Consider the following 22925-nt stretch of genomic DNA (forward strand, 5'->3'; position numbering starts at 1 on the left):
AATGCCCCAAAAAGGCCCGCGGTTTGTGAGAATAATATTAATAATAAATCCTTGTGATACAAAAGGTTCCTCTACAGCTAGTCGTAGCGAGGACCCCAATAACAATATAATGATCTTATAATGAAGATGTGTGTCCTAGCTTTTGTTGAGAAGTGAACGTTGTCTGTCACATTTACCAGATGAGGGCACTGTAGGAGCGGAAATCCAGCATATTTCTGCAGTAATGTGAAAACAATTACAGCCCAAAGAAGAAAAAAGACTTGTATTTATGTTCAGCAAAACATGATACCAGGTGGACTGGCAACAACATTTCTAGTTGTGAAGGAACAATCTAAATAAATAATACACTTATTATATTATATATAAATAATACACATATTATAGCTTCCCGTTTAGATGTTAGGGGCTGGGTGGAACCTGTATCCAGCTCTTTACTGTCCTGTCATTGTTGGCAGTTCAAAAGGTTTAATTAAATGAATGAAGAGGTGCAAATAAGTCCTAAATTCAGCCGTTACACCACAATACTTTAGTGCACTCTCAGTAGAGATGATGCATTTGGATATTTGCTCGCAGTATAAGAGTCCAGTTTGATAAATCCCTACACATAAACTCGTGGAAAAACAAAAAACAGGGTTAAAATACTCTGTCCAACTTCCCAGAATCAACCCTCAAAGGACACTATTAGTGCCTCTAAAACCGTGTTAATTGAAGGCTGAACAGCCTGCAAGTTAAAAGCTTTGAAAGATAAATGGACCCAAAGGGAATTTTCCAATGAGGTGTGAGGGAAAGAGGGACAGGGTGAGGAGCTCTCTATTTACTGTGGAAATGGGATGTAATTGATAAAACCACTTTCTTATGAAAGTTGCTCTAATTAAGGCTAATTTTGCATGTTTTAATAATTCAATAACAACAACACACACTATTGTTAAACTAAGAAATATAATTTATTGCATAAAAATTATATTTAGTTACAGGTAAGAAGGATAGACGTTTATTTACAATTGATACTTTACAGAGATAAAATAAAGTCACTGAATCCATTGTTTTTTTTTCATAAAAATGACTGTTTTTTTGAACAAAGGCTAAATATGTCTCTTATCGAACCAAGGAAGAATCAAGTTCAGCTCCAGCATAAATTATCCAGAGCTACAGCCAAAGATCCAACAGATACACGAGAAATCTGGACAAATGAACACTGTAGTCTACAGCTAAACAGTCTCTGTAATAAGAGTTGAAGAAAGAGCAATTGTCCTCCATTGTTCAAAGATCCAAAGTTCAGAACTGGGTGCCTTGAGATAATTCTTCACGAACAAAGACCGGCGGGGCACGAGGTCGTGGTGTCCGTCACAACTTGTTTTGTAGCCGTTGTACCGCACTTTGTTTTCTTCTACTGAATGGGCTTTTTAAATATATCTTTCTTGGGTAGTGATCCAATCCTTCTGATCCAGTTGAAGAATTCCTGCACATACCACTGTAACCAAAAATGTAAAACCACTCTAGAATACAAAATCAAAACCCTGTCAATGCCCTAATCTGAAAAAATAGAATTACTCTTCCAGGAATAAAAGAAGTCAAAATGCTTCACTTTTCTTTAGTACTTGCATAGCACTTACAAAGAGAAATGACAGCTCTTAAGCGTGTGCACACCTTGTACGTGCACTACCACCTGCACACATATACCCACACACATGTTTCCAGCTCAGTCACACCAAACAGTAACATGACTCACTGCTGTAGAAGCGGGTATACTGCCTGTTTTGGTTTTTGTGGTTTCAGTGATACAAATACTTTTTGTTGCTTTGAGGGACAAATAGATTAAAAAATACAGAGAACGTAAGTATAAACAAATTTGATGAGTGAAAGTATTTAAATTTCCGTCTAACAATAACTGACGGAATAATATTCATAATGAAAAAAGCTTGAGGACCCTGACCACAAAGCAGGCGGCTTAGAAAAAGGTTAACAATATGCTATAAGATTGAGAGAGGGGAGAAATAATGAGTTACAGGGTGATGGAGTGACAGACAGACAGTGGGGGACAGAGAATAGATTGAAACATAATGTATTAGTGTTGAGGCCAATTTTATGGTCTATTCTATTCTATAATATTCATCTGTGAACAACGGAAACTGACTTCAGTTACTGCAAAGCAAAATGTAAGAAATACAGCATACAGTATATTCACCTGGAACATTTGAGCGTCTCTAATCATGTTTTACAGATTACGGTTTACATTTCAAATAGATGCACCATATTCAAAATAACAAATACACATGGTTTTGTAATCCACAGCTGAGAAATCCACTATACACATAACTCTCCCATTTGGCCTGCTCTACTGGAGTAAAAAAAATTAAAAATCAAACGCATCAGCTCAGCAGCCTAAATGAGCACAGATGATAGAGCAGGTTCTGTGTGATTGTGGCAGCGATGACAAGGGAATACAAAATCCACAAATATGGATAGTAACGTTAAATAAGAGCGTTCCCCAAAGGAAACTTTTTAAGGGATGACCAGAACGCTCGTCTGCAGTTCATTCTCAAAAGATCAGATGAGTGTAGCAGAGCGACAGAGAAAAGAGAAACCCCCCCCCCCCTGTGAGTCAGAATTATATGCCAAGGCTTTGAGGCATTTGTGGGTACAATATTAAGAGTCCATTGGTTTAGTTATCTTCAAATTCTTAAATACACTTCAGAATTCACCCTCTTACCACAAAACGCACACAGCGACATGCTCAAGCCCTCAAACCTTGAGGGATGGAGAAGAAATCCGAGCCTGATTCAGAGCCTGTTAGTGACCGTTTTTTCAGTGTGTGGGCGTGTGTGTGTTTTGGACTGTTTCTATAGCCTGAGGAGGTTTTCGACAGGTTGCTGCTGCCTGTCATTCACTGCACACACAGAATGACAATGGAGAAAACAAAAGCCCTGCCACCATGTGAGAAGGTGGGAAACGATGCACCATGCTGCAACTGAAACATGGCTAGCCCCGTGTTTGTCTGTTTGTTATATTCTGCGTACTTTAGTAGTAAACACATGAATTTTGTTTGTTTGCCCCAAAGCTTCTGTTATCTATATACAAAGTCAACATTGTTTTCAATCTTTGAAGAAGACAGTCAACACCACAAAGGACGTGACTTTGCACCCACTTTACGCTTTAGCACACTCAAATTGCCTTGGTATCTTGTAGATGTGATATTGTTTTGCAGGATTCAGTCAGTATCAGATTAGCAGTTCATATAAGAATGGGCTTCGGTCCGTATGTGGCTACAGTGGCAACTCAGGGGTCAATTAAAAGGAAGATGAGGCAGAGGTAATACATTGCATGTGAAGGAACCAAAATGTTGTTCGGGCTTATGGTTTGTGCATATTCATCGGCAGGTATTCTTATTTTCATCCTGGTGGAGGAAAAAAAAAAAGGTCTGGCTTGCTCTCGTGTTCCTTGACCAATCAACAATCCCCATCTGTTGTCATAACAACTAGCACCTCACTTTTGCCCATTTCTTCCAGCGCGGTCGCCAAAGAGACCAAGTCTGCGTCAGCTTGGTGACACGCTTCCCATAAGTCCAGTAGAACACCTGTGGGACTGGGCTTTGTTGCAAAGTAGTTCAAGTACCTGCAGGAGAGAAAGACAAGGCAGGTTGTAAGAGGAATGAAGGAAGATCGCCCTTATTGATTATTGATATTTTATATTATTAAAGCTGTATGTGACCAATACGGTTGGTGCCACATTTTAAAAACAAAATCCAGAATGAATGCCCCAGTAACACCCATATTTTAAGATATAATTAATCATATTTTAACATATATCACACATCATAATCCTATGAATAGAACCTCAGTTATAAAACAACGTCATCCCTTCTTTTATACAAATCTGGGTTAAAAAGTAGGAACTAGGATCCCGAGGATGCGTGCTGGACAAACAACCTTTCACACATACACATGAGGCACATCTGACCTGTCAAAGCCCAGACTGCGCGCCAGGAGCCTCCAGTCACATCCTCGAGCACTCGGTGCATCCAAACTGGCACAGATCTTCTGGCGGATGGAATCAGGCAAGCGAAAGGCAAAGGGTCCCACTTGAGAGGAAGGCAGGCAGGTGCCTCCTGATGGGAGGGGTGAGTGGGGGGGCAGAGTCTGGATCGACAGAGAAGGGGGGAGGGGGGGGGGGCATTGAAACCAACCTCTGTATTTGTCTTCTTTTTAGCAAAACTGTGTGACCGTCATTGCATATTTGAACATCCAAACTGTCACAATTACCTCCTGAATATCCGTGTGAAGCTGGAATATCTGCCCCTCCCCTTCCACCTGTCGGACACAGATCTTACAGGCGATCTGTGACACGGCCAGGCTTCCTCTCTCCAGGCTAAAGGTGCAGTGCAGGGGCCTCTGGCTGCCGCTCCAGATGTGATAGAACGGGATCTCCTGGTAACACAGACGCAGGTTAATAGAGGAAAGCTGATAAAAACATGGCCTCCATGCAGTGATACAAGTTATGTTGTCGGGAGCAGCACAATCAGGAACGATCTAGAAGACAGCTTCCGTTGAAGGAAAGTGCAAAACCAAACCAACCGGGTCCAGTGGCCCAGACGGGGGGGAGAGAATTTATGTCCTCAGAAAACTGTCTATAAATTAGGATCGTTATCAGATTCCCGGATTCCTTTCTTTTTACTCTCTCAGACTGCCGTGAATGCCGCGGAGAACTTGTTTACAACAGAAGTGACTAATCAGCTGGATCTGTGCTTTGGAAGCACATTCTTTAAGAGGTTACAGTTCAACAGTTTTACGGATCTACATCATTCAAGCTGCGGCTGATTTGTGCTTTGGAAGCATGAACATGATCTATAGGCACTACGCAAATCCAAAGGCTGTTATATAGTGTCTGCTGGTTTTATTAGTGTCTCACCTGATACTTTGCAAGAAGTTTGCTTCTCCAGTGAGTGTGAGGAATGTCGTGGATGGACAGGCGCAAGTTGTGATAGCTGTCTTTGAAAATCAGAGGCTTTGGATCCTCCAGCAAAACTCCTCCTAGACTTCTTTCCAAATCCAGCACCTCCTGCATGGAGGCAAAGAGAAGAACACATTCATTGTATTATGCTTAATTAAATGCATTTTCAGCTGTACATTACAAATAAGGTTAACATGATATATGTATCCTAAAATATCTTTTCTATTTTAGCATGAAATGAATTACCAGTAAAGCACGAATTAATTCACACAACATAAGTAGAGTACTGCCGAACAGATTCACTTATCAACAAAATTCAATAGCCGAAATGCAAAGAGACCAAAGACAAGAAGAAGAAAGGTGAACATTAAGTGAGAGAGGTGGACAGACACGTGCAGACACACAAGCAGCACCTTGAGTGCATGTGGGGTCTCATGGATGCAATAGATACGGAGGCTGTAGTCCAGGGAGAGGCAGGGCGCCCGAGGGGCGAACAGCGCCAACTGCAGGCGTTTGCAGGCAGGCTGGGGAGGGCAGGACTGTCCGACCAGACCGTATGTTCCCAGCTGCTCCATCAGAACATGACAACACTCCTCCTCCAGCTGCAAGTAGCACGGAGACGACAACGTCTCCTCTCCCACCGTCAGCACCTCCTGAAAGCGATGTAAATAGGGTTCAATGATGCAACTCGAGCTGCCAGTCGTGTTTATCACAGCAGTCGCGGGATCCCTCACCTCCCACGCCCCCTGGTGAGTCTGCGTCTTGAGTGTGAGCGTCCAGTCAGGTGTGGGTGTGTCGAGCTGGGCGCAGTGGGGCAAAGTAAGAACCACGGGGCGATTCAGCAGCATACCGGAGGGGCCACAGCTCACCACAGGACTTAGTACCGTCTGACTTCCCTCAGAGGGTAACCTGTGAAGGGCACACACACACACCAGGTGTTTGCAACAGTTGACAAAGGAACACAATTCATCTATAAAAGAAAATTAAGGCCGCAACGCGATTGGAATGAGGAATTTGAAAGCTGATACATTTTTCATGCTCACAAAAACAAAAATGACAATTGTTCTCAATTGATTGTTCTCAGTAGGCGAACTTTGCATCGAGATGTGCATGAGGTCTGTTCTGCCTTGTGGGTGCGAAGGAGCTCAATGAAAAGGAGGATTGAGGATGAAGGGGACTCACGTTGTTTTGTCCCACTTGTTGATAATGAGGTACATCTCATAGAACTTCCCCTGCGGTATTGTGCCCGGCGGGACCAGCAGACTCACACCTGAGGGGGGGGGGGGGGGGTCATGACTCATCTTACCCTATAGGTCATTAACCACACATGTCATTGGTTCACACTGTGGGCTTATGAGTTGCTGGTACTGTTTCTTACCAGTGTTGGGGATGGTAAGGCGTCCTCCCAGGTGACCCATGGTGGCGCTGGTGCTCAGCCCGGGCTCCCTGGAGAGGGTGTGGCTGTGGTAATCTCGCTCTCTGCCCATAGTGCTCACCGACTTTAGGCTGAGGATCTCCCCATCGCACAAGCCCATGTCCGCGGGGAGCTCCAGGGAGGAGAGAGTGGAGGCGTTGTACACCTTGATTTTGAGACTTGGCAATGGATCCAGCAAGGGCGAGGTGGTCATGGGGATTTTGTGGGGGCTGTCATTGACCGCCTGCTGCAGGGAGAAGAGCGGCCCGCGGAAGGTCCCCGCTGTGGCTGTCAGATCCGGTGGAGCTGAGGGATGCAGAGGGTGAGGGTTATCTGTGGGCAAGGGGGGAGAGAGGAGCTGTTCTCTTATCACCAGAAAGGACACACGCTGGGCTGAAAGTGCTAAAAATGACGCGAGAGAAATGGATTAATGTTTCTAATTAATATTTAATGGCAAGAACAAGGAAAGGGATACCATGACAAAGGCTTGAAAAAAAAAAGGAATGCAGTGAAAGAATGGAAAATAGACTAACGAGAGGAGATAGTGGTGTAAAGAAAACATTTATTGGATGATAAATAGCGTTTTAGTTTAATGACCTGAAGTGCGTCCATGAAGACGAGTAAAAATAGAATAGTTTGGGTAACAAACACAGCGATACAAAGGAAATTGTGTGCAAATGTGTACTGGAGGGCAGATGTTGGAATGAGTGTGTGCGTGTGTGGAAGAACCTACCCTGTCTGGGAGGCTTGTAGTTGCCAGGGTGAAAGGCCGCAGTGAGAGCAGAAGAAGAATCAGTGATGTCTCCATGGAGATGGCGGCATCTGCGGCGATATGCCAGCACTCCCACGCACAGCACCAGGACCACACACAGCAGCAGGGCCCCCACCAGACCTGCATAGACCGCCACACTCATACCTGGGGCGAGCGCTGGCAGAGGGACAGAGAGGCAGACAGTGAGGACACGACACGGGGACACGTGGAAACTAAAGGACACAAGTAAGAGACACCAGGGGGAGGACAACAGGATTTATTTAACACGTAGCAGCTGTAAAGCAGAAAGAAGTGTAAATAAGTTATTGCAGTCTAAGTAAGTAATGAAACAACAGAAATTGTGGGTTAAGGTTTGAGAAACTTTCACGTACTTGCAGGTATACCAATTCTGACTTTTCTGGTTTACTTCATATAACCAATAGATGATTTGCTGATTCAAAAATCCATGGTTGCAGCACATTTTTTTCCACATGAGGGTCTTGGTACAAATGTAATTCTTACAAGTCCATCTTAAAACAATACAGACATTCCCACATATGTACATTAAAGTAGTTCTCGGTTCATCCTGTCCACACTGGGCTTAAAGAAAGCCTTCTTCAGTATGATGCCAATGTAAGTGAAGAGGGGACAAAATCCACAGTCATTGTTCCGTGTAAAAATAAATTAGAAGAAGCTAATGTGACACTTCAGCAGTCTGAAGTCAAATCAATGTATATCTAAAGTTACAGTATTTATAGTGCTTAATTCCTTTTCTGTGTTACTTTCAAACGTTCCCAGCACAGTAACAAAACACCTCCAGGGAAATAAATATATATATAATTAAGGCCTAAAACGGTAGATTTAGAAAGTAATAGAGATCCTATTTAGGTATGTCCGGTATCATCAGGCGATGAAGGGAACGGTCGACATTAAATAACATTAGAATTCACTCATCATGTTACCTTTTAAAAATGAAGCCAATGAGTCCCAGCCAATCGGTTGTGTCAATTCAAAAGTTTCGAGAAAGAAAACATTGGTATCAGGAGAGAAAGAGCTGGATGGGTACATCCCTGGAAAATGTGAATGTCAGATCATTGAAGCCTAATTTTAGCTTGTGTTGAGCGTTAGAAGTGCCTTTTTACACAGACTCCTCCGTCTGTTTCATTGGAACCGCATTAGACAGGTGATCCCTTCACAGCCAGTATGGACAGGAAAAACAATGACTAACTCTCTTAGTATACTTGTGGGTGTTGTGTTGCTTTAAGATAAACTTGCCTGCTGTGATATACCCGTTGATCAATTCGATTCAAGCTAAGGCAACAATTTTTGTGTTAAAGAGATCATTGAGGAAAGAAGCAATGATAAACGGGCCCTCCCAGCCTGCCAGGAATCGAACCGATGGGTGATTGATCACAACGTCCCCCCGCTCCCTGTTGGGCTCCCTATCTATTTTACTGCCGAGTGATTCTTCAGCAGGCCCAACCCAGCCCGCTCCGCTCCGACTGCCCAAAACTAGCGCGTTCATATCCACTTCGGACACCCAGAAAGGAGTAGGCGAGGAGCAGGGTTTGTGTGAGACAAAAAATTGCTGGCAAAAAGAGGAGTCTGAATAAACAACGCTGGAGGAAAGGCCATTTGGGGAAAGAGACAGGAAGGAGTTAGATAAGGCGGTGATTTGTCGAGAGGACAGACGGATTATAAGTGTGGTGATGAGGAGAGGGGCGATAAGGAGAGCGCTGCTTTTGGAAGAGGTCCACGTTAGAGAGGGAGGGAGAAGTTGAAGGGAACCACAGACACCACAGAGCAGCGGCGAGGGTAGAAGAAAAGGGTGGAGGACTCGGGAGAGCCGGAGGCAGACGGGCTGGATGAGGAGAGCTCCCGTGCTCGCGTGGCGCGATGGAAACGAATCAGACAGCCATCCGCACTTATTACTAGAAACGGAACAATGCTGAATTAGGTGCATTACCGGGGCTGCTCTCCCCTGAGCCCACGTCACAGGGGGCTGGAGGAATTACCATCAGTGCGAATGTGAACTATATCACAGATCAACTGAAAGTCAGACATGAATCAACTATTTTCCAATCAGCTAGCGCCATGCATTCACCCTCTTAGTCTATGGATTAATGGGTCTCAGCCTTCATAACAGAGCATGCAGATTGGTTTTGAGCAGGTTGGGTTCAGGCCAGATGAAGTGTTTTGGGGGATTTTGTTTAACTACACCTCTTTTTTTTCTACTTTCAGTTCCAGTGAATCAGGATCAAAATCAGGATCTGAAACACATGAGACTAAGTGAAAGGTGCTTAACAATAAACTTACGATATCGTTTAAAAATAACAAAAATGTAACCATGATAATAAGATGAGAAACTTGCGTTACACTAAGTCAACATACAAGACAAGACGGGGTTACAACACTCAGGAAGTCAATCACTGAACTCAATCTGAGAGGACAACAGAGTGTGTGTGTGTGGACTCGGACAGACGGACACACACACACAGCATGAACACAAACAGCATGGTGTGAAACCGTAAAAGAGGGAAGTCATGGGAAGGTGAACTTACGATGGCTTGCATGTTCAATAGAAATCTTTTTATCTGAGAAATGAAAAACAAGAGAAGAAAAGAAAAAAAACATAAAAACATAAAAATGGATGGACCAGTAGTTGTTCTGCAAATGAATGATACAAAGCAGAAACAGGAAAATAAACAACAGCAAATGTAAAGATAAAAGTGCTTCTGCAAGAAAGAAAACATACTTTTCATATATCAAATTAAATAAACTCTTTTTGAAATGCATGGGAATATTGAATAGTGGAATGAGGTTTGGCGTAATTGTTCATATAACGTTCAAAAGGAGAATGAAAGCCACTTAGACATGAGTGTGAAAGAGATTAGGATCCTTTGGGAGAGCGGCAATGTTTAGGACTGAATGAACGAACAAGGACGCCAATGTTGAAAAAGGTACATGAGGGAGAAAATGCTGATTAAAATGGTCTCTTTAGGTATGTTATCACCTAAATCATATGAAAAAATATCAACAATCTCTTCAGAAATAACAATCAATTTGAAGCATCCCTGAGTGGTTTGATGAATGTCAAAACCGTCTTACGCAACTTACTAGATCTCAAACCAAATAAGCTTCTCTCCCAAGGATCATCAAATCCAAATTGCTCCCTTCCAAGTTTCATTCTTTCAGTAGCAATTAAAAAAGAAGGAGGCAGCGGAGATGAAGCTCCGTGGCGTCTCAGAGCATTTTATGGGCCCTTAAAGGGATTGACTTGGATTGAGTCGTTAAGAGTCAGCCACTTTTTCACTTATTACAGCGTGGTTGCAAAAAGTCATAATGCTCCTATTAACGTATTGGGAAAATAAAAAAAGTCAGTGACCTGTAGTGACAAATTTACAGATTTTCCCAAAGCCCAGTGCTTCACACGCTCCTCCAGAGCCACTTAAGGGCAAGTTTTCCTGACAGCCTCCTGAGGATGCCCTGCTCCGACCAATCTGAGTGTTTGTCTAATCCGACGGCTCCATAGATGATTATTTATGTCAAGGCTTGCATGCACGCCTGATAGAATCAAAGCGCAGTGTGCAAACCCCCCCCCATTGCACGTGCTTTTAGGGTCGTCTGCGTGCTCGGCCTGTGTTGGCTTGTGCATGTACATTTTTTTAAGTGTGTAACTTGAAAGTATTTCGCTGCCTCTGTGGATGTGCGTCTCAAAGACTCTAATGTGCTGTCAGCTGGATTTCTCCCGGCTCATCACGGGCTGCACATTGGGAGTCAGTCAGAGTTTAACTCACTCTCATATGCTCTTTCCTGTGCTAATTTTCTGACTTGGGTTGTGTCATGCTCGCATCTCACTCCATGTGTTACGTTAGCCGGCACTGTATCTCTCCATCTGTGCTCTTTAGATGTGGATCATCTCCTCATGAAACATCTGTCTCGATTTCATCTGTTTTCTTTTCCATTTTTCTCTCTCTTGCTGTTGGCGTCATTTATGCTTTCGACATGCTGAGCAGCCAAATAACCTTTGGAATTGGGTTTGCCCTAAAAATATCACCGCCGTCAAAACTCACGAATAACAATAAAAAGACCACTTGGAGAAAACGGTTTGCCTTTAAGGAGCAGACCGTCATATGCACCTCAGAAACAGGAATTAAAAAACTGAATTGACTTTCTTAGTTGATTTGTGGCTGATCTGCATTAAATGAAGAATGCATTACAAATAGATATTTGCACGAGCCAAATATCTATTCTCTTTGCGCACACATTGCTCACGTGACTTACTGCGTGCACACAAGCCCTCCGTGCAGTTTTTGCTCTCCATCATGCTGCCACTGCAGTGCTTTCCGCCGTTTCTAGGTGGGGGGGCCTGGCACTCGCGACTGCGCCAATGGGTGCACTCTGTCCCACAGGCGGACCACTTCGCCCAGTCGGTCCAGCCTCCGTCCACTGGAACGAGACGACAAAGACGGGAGTCATTTTACAGCGAACCAACGGGTGAATACTGTGAACAGCGCAGGTGGAGGGAATCGGGCATGACTGAATAATGTGGCGCGATGCAAATGTGATGCCTGGAAGGGCCTCATTTTGTAATTTGCTAAATGCACTTGGTGGTATGTTTTATAATTACGTTGAAGCAATAAATGGAAAAATGGTGCGCGACAGTAAATCAGAAAACACCAATCAGATGTTTCGGATTTACTCTTCATGTTGAAATTAAAGCAGCAACATGACCAAAAGAAGAAAAAAAATGTTTTTTCACGTGGCAAACATTTGGGGGATAAACTGTTTTTTCCTGCATCTTATGTTATAAAAGTCTTAAAATTCATCCGGGCGCGTACTGCAATATACCGCATTTAGGAAATCCTTTAATGGTTAAGTGCTCGACTGCTTTGCCTGAAGATGTTGTAAGCGATACTAATGAGTATGTCATCTTCACCTGGGCAAAGTGTGGTGCAGGTCACTCTCTGGAAGGGTGGGCCTTCACAGAAGGCTCCTCCATTCAGAGGGGCAGGATTGGTGCAGCTGCGTGTCCGTCGCTGCCAGCCCCGCCCACACCGAGCATTACACTCTGACCATTCAGTCCAAGACGACCAACCTCCGCTTACTGACAGAGAGACGGACAGGCAGGTCTGGCAGTTAATACCTCAATCAGAATATTAACACCACAACAAGATTTGGGGTGAGTGTTAAATAAATGTGACGTACTGAGGGGATTATAGGCATTGTTCCTGCAGAAAATTTGGATTTTTCACCCTTGTTTTATGTAAAAGTGCAAGGTTCATTCAATTATTTTATGCTATTTTAGGGTTTACATTTTGAGCTGCTAAAGTATCTAATTTTGCAAGCCATCTATTGTCACATAAAGAACTGGAGAGGATGATTTCGGTTAAAATGTTATGTCATGATTCATATTCCTCCAAACTGGAAGAGCTGTGCGTTTTACCATAAACAATAAGAGTGGCCGTGCTGCTGCGTCTCCTGGCCACCACGTTACGAGCCACGCAGGTGTAGTTGGCCGTGTCAGAGAGCCTGGCCTGTTTGACGATCAGATCGTGATCGATGGTGATCAGGAAGTTGGAGTCCTGCGATGGATCGATGACGTCCTCGTTCTTCAACCAGTCCACCTGTAGAGAGGCAGGCACAAACACACACAAGTACTGAGGCTATCCAGATGAACGAAATGATGAAATGAACGAGAAGAGAAAACGTAACCACACCAGCCGGCGTTTGAGCCAACAGTAACGTCTGTACTCTCGAACCTCCGTGTTAAATGGTTTATTTTAGCAGACAACGCTGCATACGAATGATTGTACAAATCTGTGGGTGTGTGTGAGTCAGAACACACAGAGACTAAGAGTGCTTCCGTAAAAAAAATCTGTAATCACACAGTGTATTTCACCTTCACAGCAAACTTCAATGCTACAAATACTGTCAATATTTGGATGAAATGATTGAAAAATGTAAAATATAATTTGTGGCTACTTTTTGTGACATCCTCTCTTTTCACGTCGCACAATATGAAGTTATTTAGCTGCTGTTAGAACAATGCAGCCTGGCAAAAAATAAATGTAATATTTATGATTTTCTTTCTTCTATTTTAATATTGTTGCACTATTGTTTTATGAGAGAAATACTGTTTGATACAGTGGCTTTACACAGACGTGATAAAACACGACTAAATGTGAATTTTAACACAGCCTTGTTACCATCGCTGTAACATCATATTATTATTATTATCATATATTAATAATCTAAAAAGTTTTAGGGAGTCTTTTTCTGGCCACAGTTTAAAACTCTCAAGTACAAATGCCCTTTAACATAATGCTATTACACTATTACACTTTGGTATTATAAACACAAATGTAACATCTGAAGTAACAAAAAAATGGGTGGAAGTGGGGATGAGAAGGTGGAGTTCTACCTCAGCAGCAGGCATGCCTTCTGGGGGGCGACACTGAAGCAGCACCTCCTGTTCGAGTCGCACCTCCCTCCCCAGTGGCTCCTGCTCAAAGTTCTTCCTCAGGTCTACAGGGGGCGACACAGATGAAGTTAGAGAAGCAGTGAAGCCCTGTCACATTGTGTGTGACACACACACACACAGCAGACCCGCAAAAAGGCTCTGTCACCGTATCTTGTTTTTTCCTCTTCATACCCTCATAAACATGCAGTGTCAATCTCACTATATCACCCTTTTCCACAAGGGACTAAGATGGGAAGCTACAGCAAATGTATTTGCATATGTGCTTAAGCTGACACATCTGACAGGCTAAAAGTCGGAGACACTTGCCCTTCTACTCGCTCCCTTCCTCTCTCTCCCTCTTTCACACACACACACACACACACACACACACACACACACACACACACACACACACACACACACACACACACACACACACACACACACACACACACACACACACACACACACACACACACACACACACAGCTTTAGTACTGACATGCAATGCGAACGTAGGCACGGTTGCTCTTGGTGGTCCCGGCCGAGCTCCAGGCCACACACTGGCACCAGTAGTCCTCCAACCCAAACAGCTCCTCCACCTGAGTCCTCGACACAGAGATGTCCACCTCTCGCACCACCAGCCCTGAGCAGAGACAAAGAGAGAGAGGGGGAGCGAGAGATATTAGTGGGGCATATAAAAGAATGCGTTGGCTGCAGGCCTAATGCAGTTAATGTGCCCATAAAGACCTATGCGAACGAATAGATTATGTAGTTAAAAATGATGTCTGTATTGAGTATGATGTTTATGTCTGTGAAATACAGAGTGACATTACCATTGGTATATGTGTAGTTGTGTTTAAAATGAACTTCTGTGTGTGTGTGTGTGTTTGAATTACCCGTGACTTGGTCCAGGCTCTCTCTGGTGACGTGATCGTTTTGATTGACCCATTCTCCGTTACATTTGAAGTAGATCTGGGTGGCGGGTGACGCGCGGCACCGCAGCTGGACCGGCCGGTTCTTCACGATGAAAGCGTCCTCCGGCTCCAGCAGGAATTCTGGGAGAGGCTCTGCCGGCGCTGACGGGAAGGAGTCAGGGAGAACCTCTGCCTCGCTGTAGTCGCTGCTCTCTGGAAACACGGAACACAAAACTGATTAAAATGCCCTTCGATGGAAAGGCTGACTTATGGTGTCTGTCTGCTGGAGGCAAACTGGAGCAGAGCACCCCATCAGTATTTTGATGGCTGCTCAGTAGCTGACCGACTGTGCCGTGACCTGACTGTCGGGGAGGTAAGAAATAAACTAAATTACAAACGTATCCCTCAGGGATTAATAAACTACCAAACACCCAAAGGGTGAATATGTGTGTTGTGACACCTCGTCTCAATCCAACTTTTGACAGCAAATGGGTCGGCACTGTTTCCTGGTAAAAATGTTGTATTGTTGGACAGGTTGCACCTGACATTTTTGCCAGTTATCTGGTGGATGCAGGCGTCCTGCTCGGGTCTCTCTGGGAGAGGCCATGCCTCTCAGCTGGAGAGGAGAGCAGCTGACCTTCCGCGGGCCGGTCCTGTTATTCGCACATTCCCTGACATTCGCAATGTGACAAAGTCCTCTTGGCAATGGTGCCAAGAGCTTCTCCTTGCAGGAAGGACACAGCATTTCTAACCTTTTCACTCTCACGTGATTCTTGAACAATCCCAGGTAGATCCCAGGCAGTATATTAATGCTACTTTCCATAGCAGTAGATGGATATAATGTACACAAATATACACAACTCATTAAAGCACGGTTCAAAAAGCAGGTGCCAGAATCGTCAGAGCTCCAATCGGTAGATGCCCCGAAGGTACTGGGATGTACAGCCCAGTTTTCTTCACCGACTTACAATTTTTTTTTCAAAGAATCGTATCCTCCATATTCACATGATAGAGAAAGTAGTGTGAGTGCAATGGTGGCTGGTTTTCCACAATGAGACTTGGAGCAGACAGTTCGCACTTTTCAAAATGTATCAACCTGATAAGTTATTCCACAACCAGGGAACAAGAGAAACTACTTAGAAAGATACCATCTCCTATTTTTAGAAGCGCTTCCCGACCCTCACCCCGCTGTTCCCCCCCCCGCGACAGACTGTCTGAAGCATTAGGAGAAAGCAAATAGGAACGTACTTCACGTGAGCGTGAAGCAAGTGGGGGAGAAATGTGTGGCATTATTCAAAGCAAAGCCAACAGGGAGTTGTTGTATTCAGGAGGCTGTACCATCTTCAGAAAAACAAACGAGACCAACTTTGAACCTAGTGGCAGCAAGAGCAACAGCTGCGGAAAGACCCAACAGCCATCCAGGATGGAGCCGTCCTCCTCCACCCGTCTCCATCTCTCTCTACGCCTGTCTCCAACGGCAAACTCACACCTGCTCTCCTCCCACGGACTTCTTCTGGAAGGACATTCCACCTTCGTTCTTTAAGCGGTGAGCCACCACTGAGCTCTCACCACTGCAGCTTTTACTCCACCTGGACCCCAGTGCTGTATAGTGAAATAGGGTTTTGCTGATTCTGGAGATGGGTGGGAAAGTGTGATCACACATTTAAAAAAAACTTGATTACTGGTAAATGTGGTAATATGAAGGAGTCAAGCTGAAATATAACTACTACAGATCGTGTTGGTGAAGAGAGAGCGGAGCCGGAAAGGCAAAGCTCTCAATTTACCCGGGGGTGTAAGTTCAGACCCTCACCCATGCTCACACACTCAGGGTCGTGACCGAAGGAACGAGTTCAGCGGATGAAGCGGCCAAAAGGAGTTTCCTCTTAAGCCTCAGAGGTAAGCTAAGAGGCTCGGACATCAGGAGGGAACTTGGTGGTTCAGTAAACTGAGGCACACCCAACTGGTAGGTCTCTCCGGGGGAAGACCCAAGACACAAGGAGGCTCTGACAGATGTGTTTTACCCCTTTTTAACCTCACCAGAGCTTCTCTACTGTCACACAACATACATTTGAGCCAACACAAATTGGGACTAAGAATGGGACATGCCTAATTAAAATATCACGAAGCACTTATACTATATCATAAATTCACATTTGAATTGTGGAAAAACTAAATCTGTTTCCACACGGTCAACATTCACAAGGAAAACAAACACACACTTGTGTTCCTACAGGTTACACCCATTGGGAGTTGTTCATACTTTAAGTCATTTAAGTAAAGTAAAGACACAGCTAACGATGAAACAAATGCATGATGAAAATGAACACATCTCAGAGTGGTACTTCACATGCAGCACTGCGTGACTCCCACACTCCCTTTTCTCTGTTCTCCCCTTAAATCTCCTTGTCTGCTCTTACTAAGCTGTCGCGCCTCCAGTATTTCAGACGTTGAATTCACAGTCAATAACCAATTGTGTTGCCCCTCCCCACCTCTCACCCCCGCTCTTTCCCTTTGTCCGGCATTGATCGCTCGCTCTTCAAACATCGGCTGAAAAACACAGCCTGTCACTCTTCTTGGGGGGGGGAAATAATGGCAGCAGAGACAGACAAACATAGAGAGACAGTGGTTCAGACGGAGACAGAAGGGGAGGAGAGCAGTGTGTGTGTGTGTGTGTTCTAGGATTTGCAGTGAGGAAAAGCTTAATTAAAACACTCTTGTATGACTGAGGAGGAGCCACAGAGACAAGGTCCTTTCTCTCCCCCTGTCTCTCTTTGGGATAATGGAGCTGGGGGGTTTAAAGTGGAACCTGTGTTTTGGGGCCAGCATACAAACATCCATCAGAGCTCAGCAGCCGGCAATTTGTGCGGAATGGAGGAAGACAAGAACTCCTCGCCGTGCATCACAGCAAGTCTTTTATTACTCTAATGACAGACAGCCGACGGCCCCAGAAAGCAAACACAGGCTTCTGGGTATTATTTCCCAGAGCACCAGATCGCAGGGACACACGCACGCAGACACAGACACCAGATGACAACCTATGCTTATACAGTACCTTCTTATTCATCCCTTGCTAAACTCAAATAGCGTAGCTGAAGGTGTGCCCTCCTTCGGTGACTAAGCGCAGAGCCGAAGAGTCGCTGTAACGGAGAGGCGGACTGACAGCGGTGCCACGAGGCCCCACTGCGAGGCACGGCCGCGTGGGAGAGAGAGAGAGAGAGGGAGGGAATCCGGAGAGAGGGGAAAAGAGGGGCAAACAGGAAGGCTGGCCTAAGACAGTTCAAGAGACGCTAAGAGACAAGTGGAGACGATGAAGACAACAGAGAGCACACACACACACACACACACACACACACACACACACACACACACACACACACACACACACACACACACACACAATGCTGGACTCCCATAATAACTGGCAAGGAAAATGAATCACATTGTCTATCTTTGTCCAACCTGACGTCAATTTTTTTTTTCCACCCTCTGTTTTCTCTTGTCTCTCATTCTCTCACACACACGCACACGCACACGCACACACACACACACACACACACTGTAATTTTCTTAGCCCCAGCGCCTGTAGCCAAAGTGGAATCTAAAGTGTCAGTACTTTATCATTACCTTTACAGAGTTAGTCATTACTGTCCCCCTCCAGTGCCCTTTTCTATCTCAACACAGCACTCAGTGGGGGAAAAGAGATCAAGAGAGAATAAAGCATCGGGAGAAGGACACTTTGAAGCAGCCAAACCACAGAACAGTACTATAAAAGACGCTGGCTCATGGTGTGTTTGGCGAGATCAGGAATCTTTTTTCTTCTTCTTTTGTTTGGGTTTCCTACGAGGTCACAAACACATCCGTTCTGCCTTTCAGTTTTGTGTCTGACATAGGAGTGCTCTTATTCGGGGCCCTCTGCAGACTCCAGTCCCCCTCCCTGCTGGATTCAAAGCACTTTGTGCAGCTCCACTAGACTTAGAACGACTTTAACACAAACACACACGAGAAAGACTATAGCCCGCAGCTATGAGGCTCAACCCGTCCGCTGAGCCCATTAAGGACAAACAGCTGTGAGGACAGACACTCAAATATGATCACACTGCTGGTGACGGAGGAAACAAGGCCAATAAATAGAGTGATCAGCAGACATTATGTTCCATCCATCATTCTCACCCAATCAACCCCATCATCATCATTCTTGCAAGGAAGCCCTAAGGTAAAGTCACACATGGCACGCAGAGGCATGTCGAAAGAGACAGAGATGGATGGGGGCAGACAGTCTCTCCTTGCCTTCCTTAAAGGACAATTAGATTGATTGATTGATATCCAGACTGACCTCATCCTCATAAGCCTGAAAACTAATCGCCAAAGGAGGATGGAGAAAAAAAAAACATTGGGGAGGGAAATGATGGCGAGGAATCGTGGAGTCTGGATTTGGACGTGAAGGTGAAAAAATGAACGTGTGAGTGAGACAGTCTCTTTGTGTGTGTGTGTGTGTGTGTTGGCATCAGGCATGGCATGGCCTCGGGTCCAAACGACACCGCATCTCTTCTCACATCAACAAAGGCAGACGAGGTGTGAGAAGTCATGCAGTTAACCCATCTGACCGAACACGCCCGTTCAAACACTTACTGTATAACCAGCCTTTTGGAGCGAGGTGTGTTTGTGTGTGTGTGTGGGGAGGGGGGGGGGCGTTGTTGACTCACTACTGACTAAAGGGCGGCATTATGTTCATTTCATCATGGTTGCTGGGAGCCAACAGGAGGCAGGAAGCAGAAGTTGACGTCCCGCTGAGAGTCACACATTTCCCACTCTGTGTGTGCGCTCATAAAACCCTCCACGCGTAGGCTTTCAAAGTTCTTCTTTGGCTATTTTGATGCTGCCACCAATATGTGCACCACGCGGCTCGCCAGCCTGTTTCATTGAAGACTCACCATGGTGACTCTAACCAGCAGACTTCATGTCCCAAACACACATTCCTCTTCAGGTCCTCCTTGATTCTTACATTCTTTCTCTGCATGTGGCTTTTTATGTTTTCTTTCCCCTCTAACAAGTGAAATGACGAGGTGTTCTTTTTCTTTGAAGATCAAAAAGAGGCCTGATATTTTAGAAATAGGAATACTTGTCATTTTGAGATGTTTTGTGAGTCACAGAAACAGGTCCAAGATGTATTGGACTAACCTCAACATTGAACTTATTTACAGCTAGTTACAAAGTTTAGCTTCTTCTTCTTCAACCACTGCAGCATTTCAAAGAATCTACCCCAGCAGAATGTATTGTTATACTTTGTGAATACACAACACAATATATATATATAGATCCTTATAAGTCACAAAGTTATAATTTAAATCATTTTTATGTTGTTATGTACAACATGAAAAACAAACCAGTCTTGTTTGGGGGAAATTCACCCAACACTCTCTTCGTATACAGAGGACACAACTTTAAAAAAAAAAAATCTTTCTCTATCATCGCGATTTGTGAGCTGCAATTTGTTAAAAGTTCATCATAGTAGAGGGAATGTAACAACTTTGATTGGTCGCAACATACGTTTGAGGGTCTCAGAGTGTCATCAAAACACGAGAGGAAGCAGGTCACAGATCAGAGAAAGAAAAAGAAATAGAAAAAGTGTATTTGTGTGTGTGTGTGTGTGTGTGTGTGGTGTGTGTGAGTGTGTAGGAGAGAAAGAGAGGGGGAGGAAGGTGACACAGGAGGCTGGGGAGCAGGTTGTCAGAGGGAGAAGAGCGAGCAGGTGACGGAGATGCAGAGTGACAGAAATGCTTCGCTTGTCCATCCGCCATGTCCGGCTGGCAGGAGTAGAGTGAGCAAGCATGACGACATTATAACACACACACATCACACACATGTGCTCCCACAGCAATTGCTGGGGTTTGCAAGACATCATCTACAGATCTGCTTAAAGGTAGCGTAGCATCACACACTCATAGCTGCAAAGTGCGTGGACCTAGAACCCACTAATTTGAAATCAAGTGCGAAATCCCCTTTAGAGGACTCTGCTATAAAATGGTTGGTTTTAATGGTTATCAGCCCTGTATGAGGGTATGCCAGTGGGGAAACAGACAGACTCGCTCAGATTCTCACACACACACACGTTATCTAACCATGTGGTAGATAAGACAGTAAACGAGGCTCAATGAAAGTCAGCAGTGTTCTTTAACAATAACTGGCTATTTGACAAGGACCCACAGCACATTCAAAGTGTGTACGTGAGAGGTAGCGTGGGCGTATTTGTAACAGACTGTGGATTAAATATGTCCCACTGTGTATTCAAGGGTCAGCATCCTCGGAGTGAGATTCTGTGACTGCATTTTGGAATGTGTGGGAGAGTGTGACTGCAAGAGAAGGAGCGCTAAGAGGATTTACACTTACGGAGGAGCTGTGATCCCACTGCTGCTACTGGTGCTTTTGAAAAGATGCAGAAGTGTGGGGGGGGGGGGGGGTTGCTTGCTTGTGTCGTGGATGAGATTGTGCTTTACGACAGCTAGGGGGCGCCACCCCCCCCCCCCCCCCCCAACACTACCATAGAGCTCATAAATCACAGCCCATCAAAAGTAGCCCGGTGCTGTTTGTGTGTGCCCTGATGACCACCTACTGCATGGGAACACAGACGTACACAAGCGGCACTATCAATCACTAACAGGGGGAACTGGAGGGTGGTGTGAGGGGAGGGGGGGGCGCTTTGGAAGGGTGGGAGGGAGAGGAGACAGAGTGGGTGAGACACTGTTGTTTTCCTATTATCAGCTCGAAATTACAGACCGATGTCCCGACCACTGCTTGGAGGTCAAACTCATATGGTGGAATGAGACGCTGTGTGCGTGTGTGCGTGGACATGAGTGCACGTGCGGAGTGCAAGGCGCCACTGCTCGTCTGCTCCGCCGTTGCTCAGCTGCTTGATGAGAGTTGCGCAGATGTACTCGCAGAGCGGCTGGTTGCCATGGCTGGGGGGGGTTCACATGGAGCCAGCTCCTCTAGAGGCCCGTAGTCCACACGCCGTCACCTACGCTGCACCGGGCCACAGCCTCTCTCTCTTTCTCTCTTTCTCTCTGTTCGGTCGCCTCACTTCCTCCATTTATTTGAAAGTCTTGTTGAAAACTTGTCCTTCTCGGTCACCGATTGTCTCGCGGCGTGTGCGCGCAAGTACTAAAGGTGACTAGGTGAAGCAGTACAGTGGGACGAGTGTTTGGAATCTGCGGCTGTTTTTTAATGGCGGTAATTACATGAGAAGATGAGCTGCATTCCTTCCTGAGGGCAGGCTGATTACAGGCCTCTCCTCTCTGGGCCCCTGTAATTACCCACTCTGCCCTGCCCTCCCTCCTCCTCCCCCCCCTCCTGCTCCTCACCCCACTGTACTTGCATCGTCTCTGGCTCTGCAGGAGCTACAGGAGAGTCCCCCCCCCCCACACCCTGTCCTCTGTTCCACCTCTCTCCCAATTTCTGCAACACTCTACCTCGCGTCCCCTCAGCCGGTCACTCTTCTGTCCTCTCTTATTGCTCCTCGAGCTGATTGCTGGACACACACTTGCATAAACAGACTGACACTTAGAGACCACTCAGTGGACAAATAGCGGAGGGGACATCATGCCCAAAGTGCACTTAGTATTTGCCTAAATGGATTTTCTTGAGATTGAGAAATCTTTTTGCAATCTCAATCTTTGCTTTGATCTTCCCAAAAAGACAACAAAAAAAGATCTGCATTATGCATATGGAGCATATATTGTACATAGAGGGGTGGGGGGGGGGGGTATTGTCAAATGCCATTCAATGAGGCCTACTCCTTGAGACAAAACACCTTCCAGGTAAATTCCTGCTGGTTTCAAACATGATTTTTGGTCTCCAACAGAAACACAAAGTAAGGGTGCGGTTGCGCACATGACCTCACACAAACTTCAACAAAAGCAGTAGGCCCACCCCAGTCGGTCAGCAATTTGGAGACACAAATCTGTCTGGAGACACTGAGCAATTGTTGCACCAACCAGCATTCGGAAGGCCTCGTACCCTTTCATTTGCGCTAAACCACATACTCTTATTTATTTACAGTTTGACATTCAACCTTTCTGAATTTCAAGACTCCTGGTTGCTTAAATAAATGTAGTTATTGTTTGACATTTTGAGATATTGTGGTAATGTCACCTTGTAATGTGTTAAGTTTGGTATGAGCTTTGATGTGACCAGATTTGGCGAAATGCATTGCACACGCATGTTTCATTATTTGACATGACAACTCAGCTCCTTGGCGACAAGGAGATGCTGAACATAACGTCTCAACAAATCACATCAGACACCCAGAGCAAGTGATAATGAAGAGAGAGGAGAGTGTTTTGGCTGGGTTCAAAGAGCAGGAGAGAGAACAAAAACATCACGGAAGGGATAGATGGATCAAGAATGAGAAGCCTTGATCTCTGCGAGCATTATCAA

The 22925-nt window shown here is 45.1% G+C and overlaps 1 protein-coding gene across 2 annotated transcripts in view; it reads right to left on the reverse strand.

Moving 5' to 3' along the window:
- Positions 1 to 2346: 2346 nt before the first annotated feature.
- unc5b (unc-5 netrin receptor B) overlaps positions 2347 to 22925 on the reverse strand; it is a 41056-nt gene continuing 20477 nt past the window's right edge. Inside the window, exons 2-17 of one of the 2 annotated variants that reach the window (XM_062566670.1) lie at positions 14475 to 14705; positions 14078 to 14221; positions 13537 to 13640; positions 12559 to 12739; positions 12052 to 12219; positions 11397 to 11561; positions 9674 to 9706; positions 7095 to 7289; positions 6326 to 6694; positions 6130 to 6217; positions 5682 to 5856; positions 5361 to 5600; positions 4906 to 5055; positions 4260 to 4424; positions 3958 to 4136; positions 2347 to 3612 (exon numbers count right to left, since the gene is read on the reverse strand). In XM_062566670.1, the coding sequence (XP_062422654.1) occupies positions 3447 to 3612; positions 3958 to 4136; positions 4260 to 4424; positions 4906 to 5055; positions 5361 to 5600; positions 5682 to 5856; positions 6130 to 6217; positions 6326 to 6694; positions 7095 to 7289; positions 9674 to 9706; positions 11397 to 11561; positions 12052 to 12219; positions 12559 to 12739; positions 13537 to 13640; positions 14078 to 14221; positions 14475 to 14705 (2753 nt within the window). In that variant the 3' untranslated portion in view covers positions 2347 to 3446. The remainder of the gene's footprint in view (positions 3613 to 3957; positions 4137 to 4259; positions 4425 to 4905; positions 5056 to 5360; positions 5601 to 5681; positions 5857 to 6129; positions 6218 to 6325; positions 6695 to 7094; positions 7290 to 9673; positions 9707 to 11396; positions 11562 to 12051; positions 12220 to 12558; positions 12740 to 13536; positions 13641 to 14077; positions 14222 to 14474; positions 14706 to 22925) is intronic. The other variant, XM_037466311.2, reaches the window with a different exon arrangement.

This window comes from Pungitius pungitius, chromosome 13, assembly GCF_949316345.1.
Source record: "Pungitius pungitius chromosome 13, fPunPun2.1, whole genome shotgun sequence".
NCBI lineage: Eukaryota > Metazoa > Chordata > Actinopteri > Perciformes > Gasterosteidae > Pungitius > Pungitius pungitius.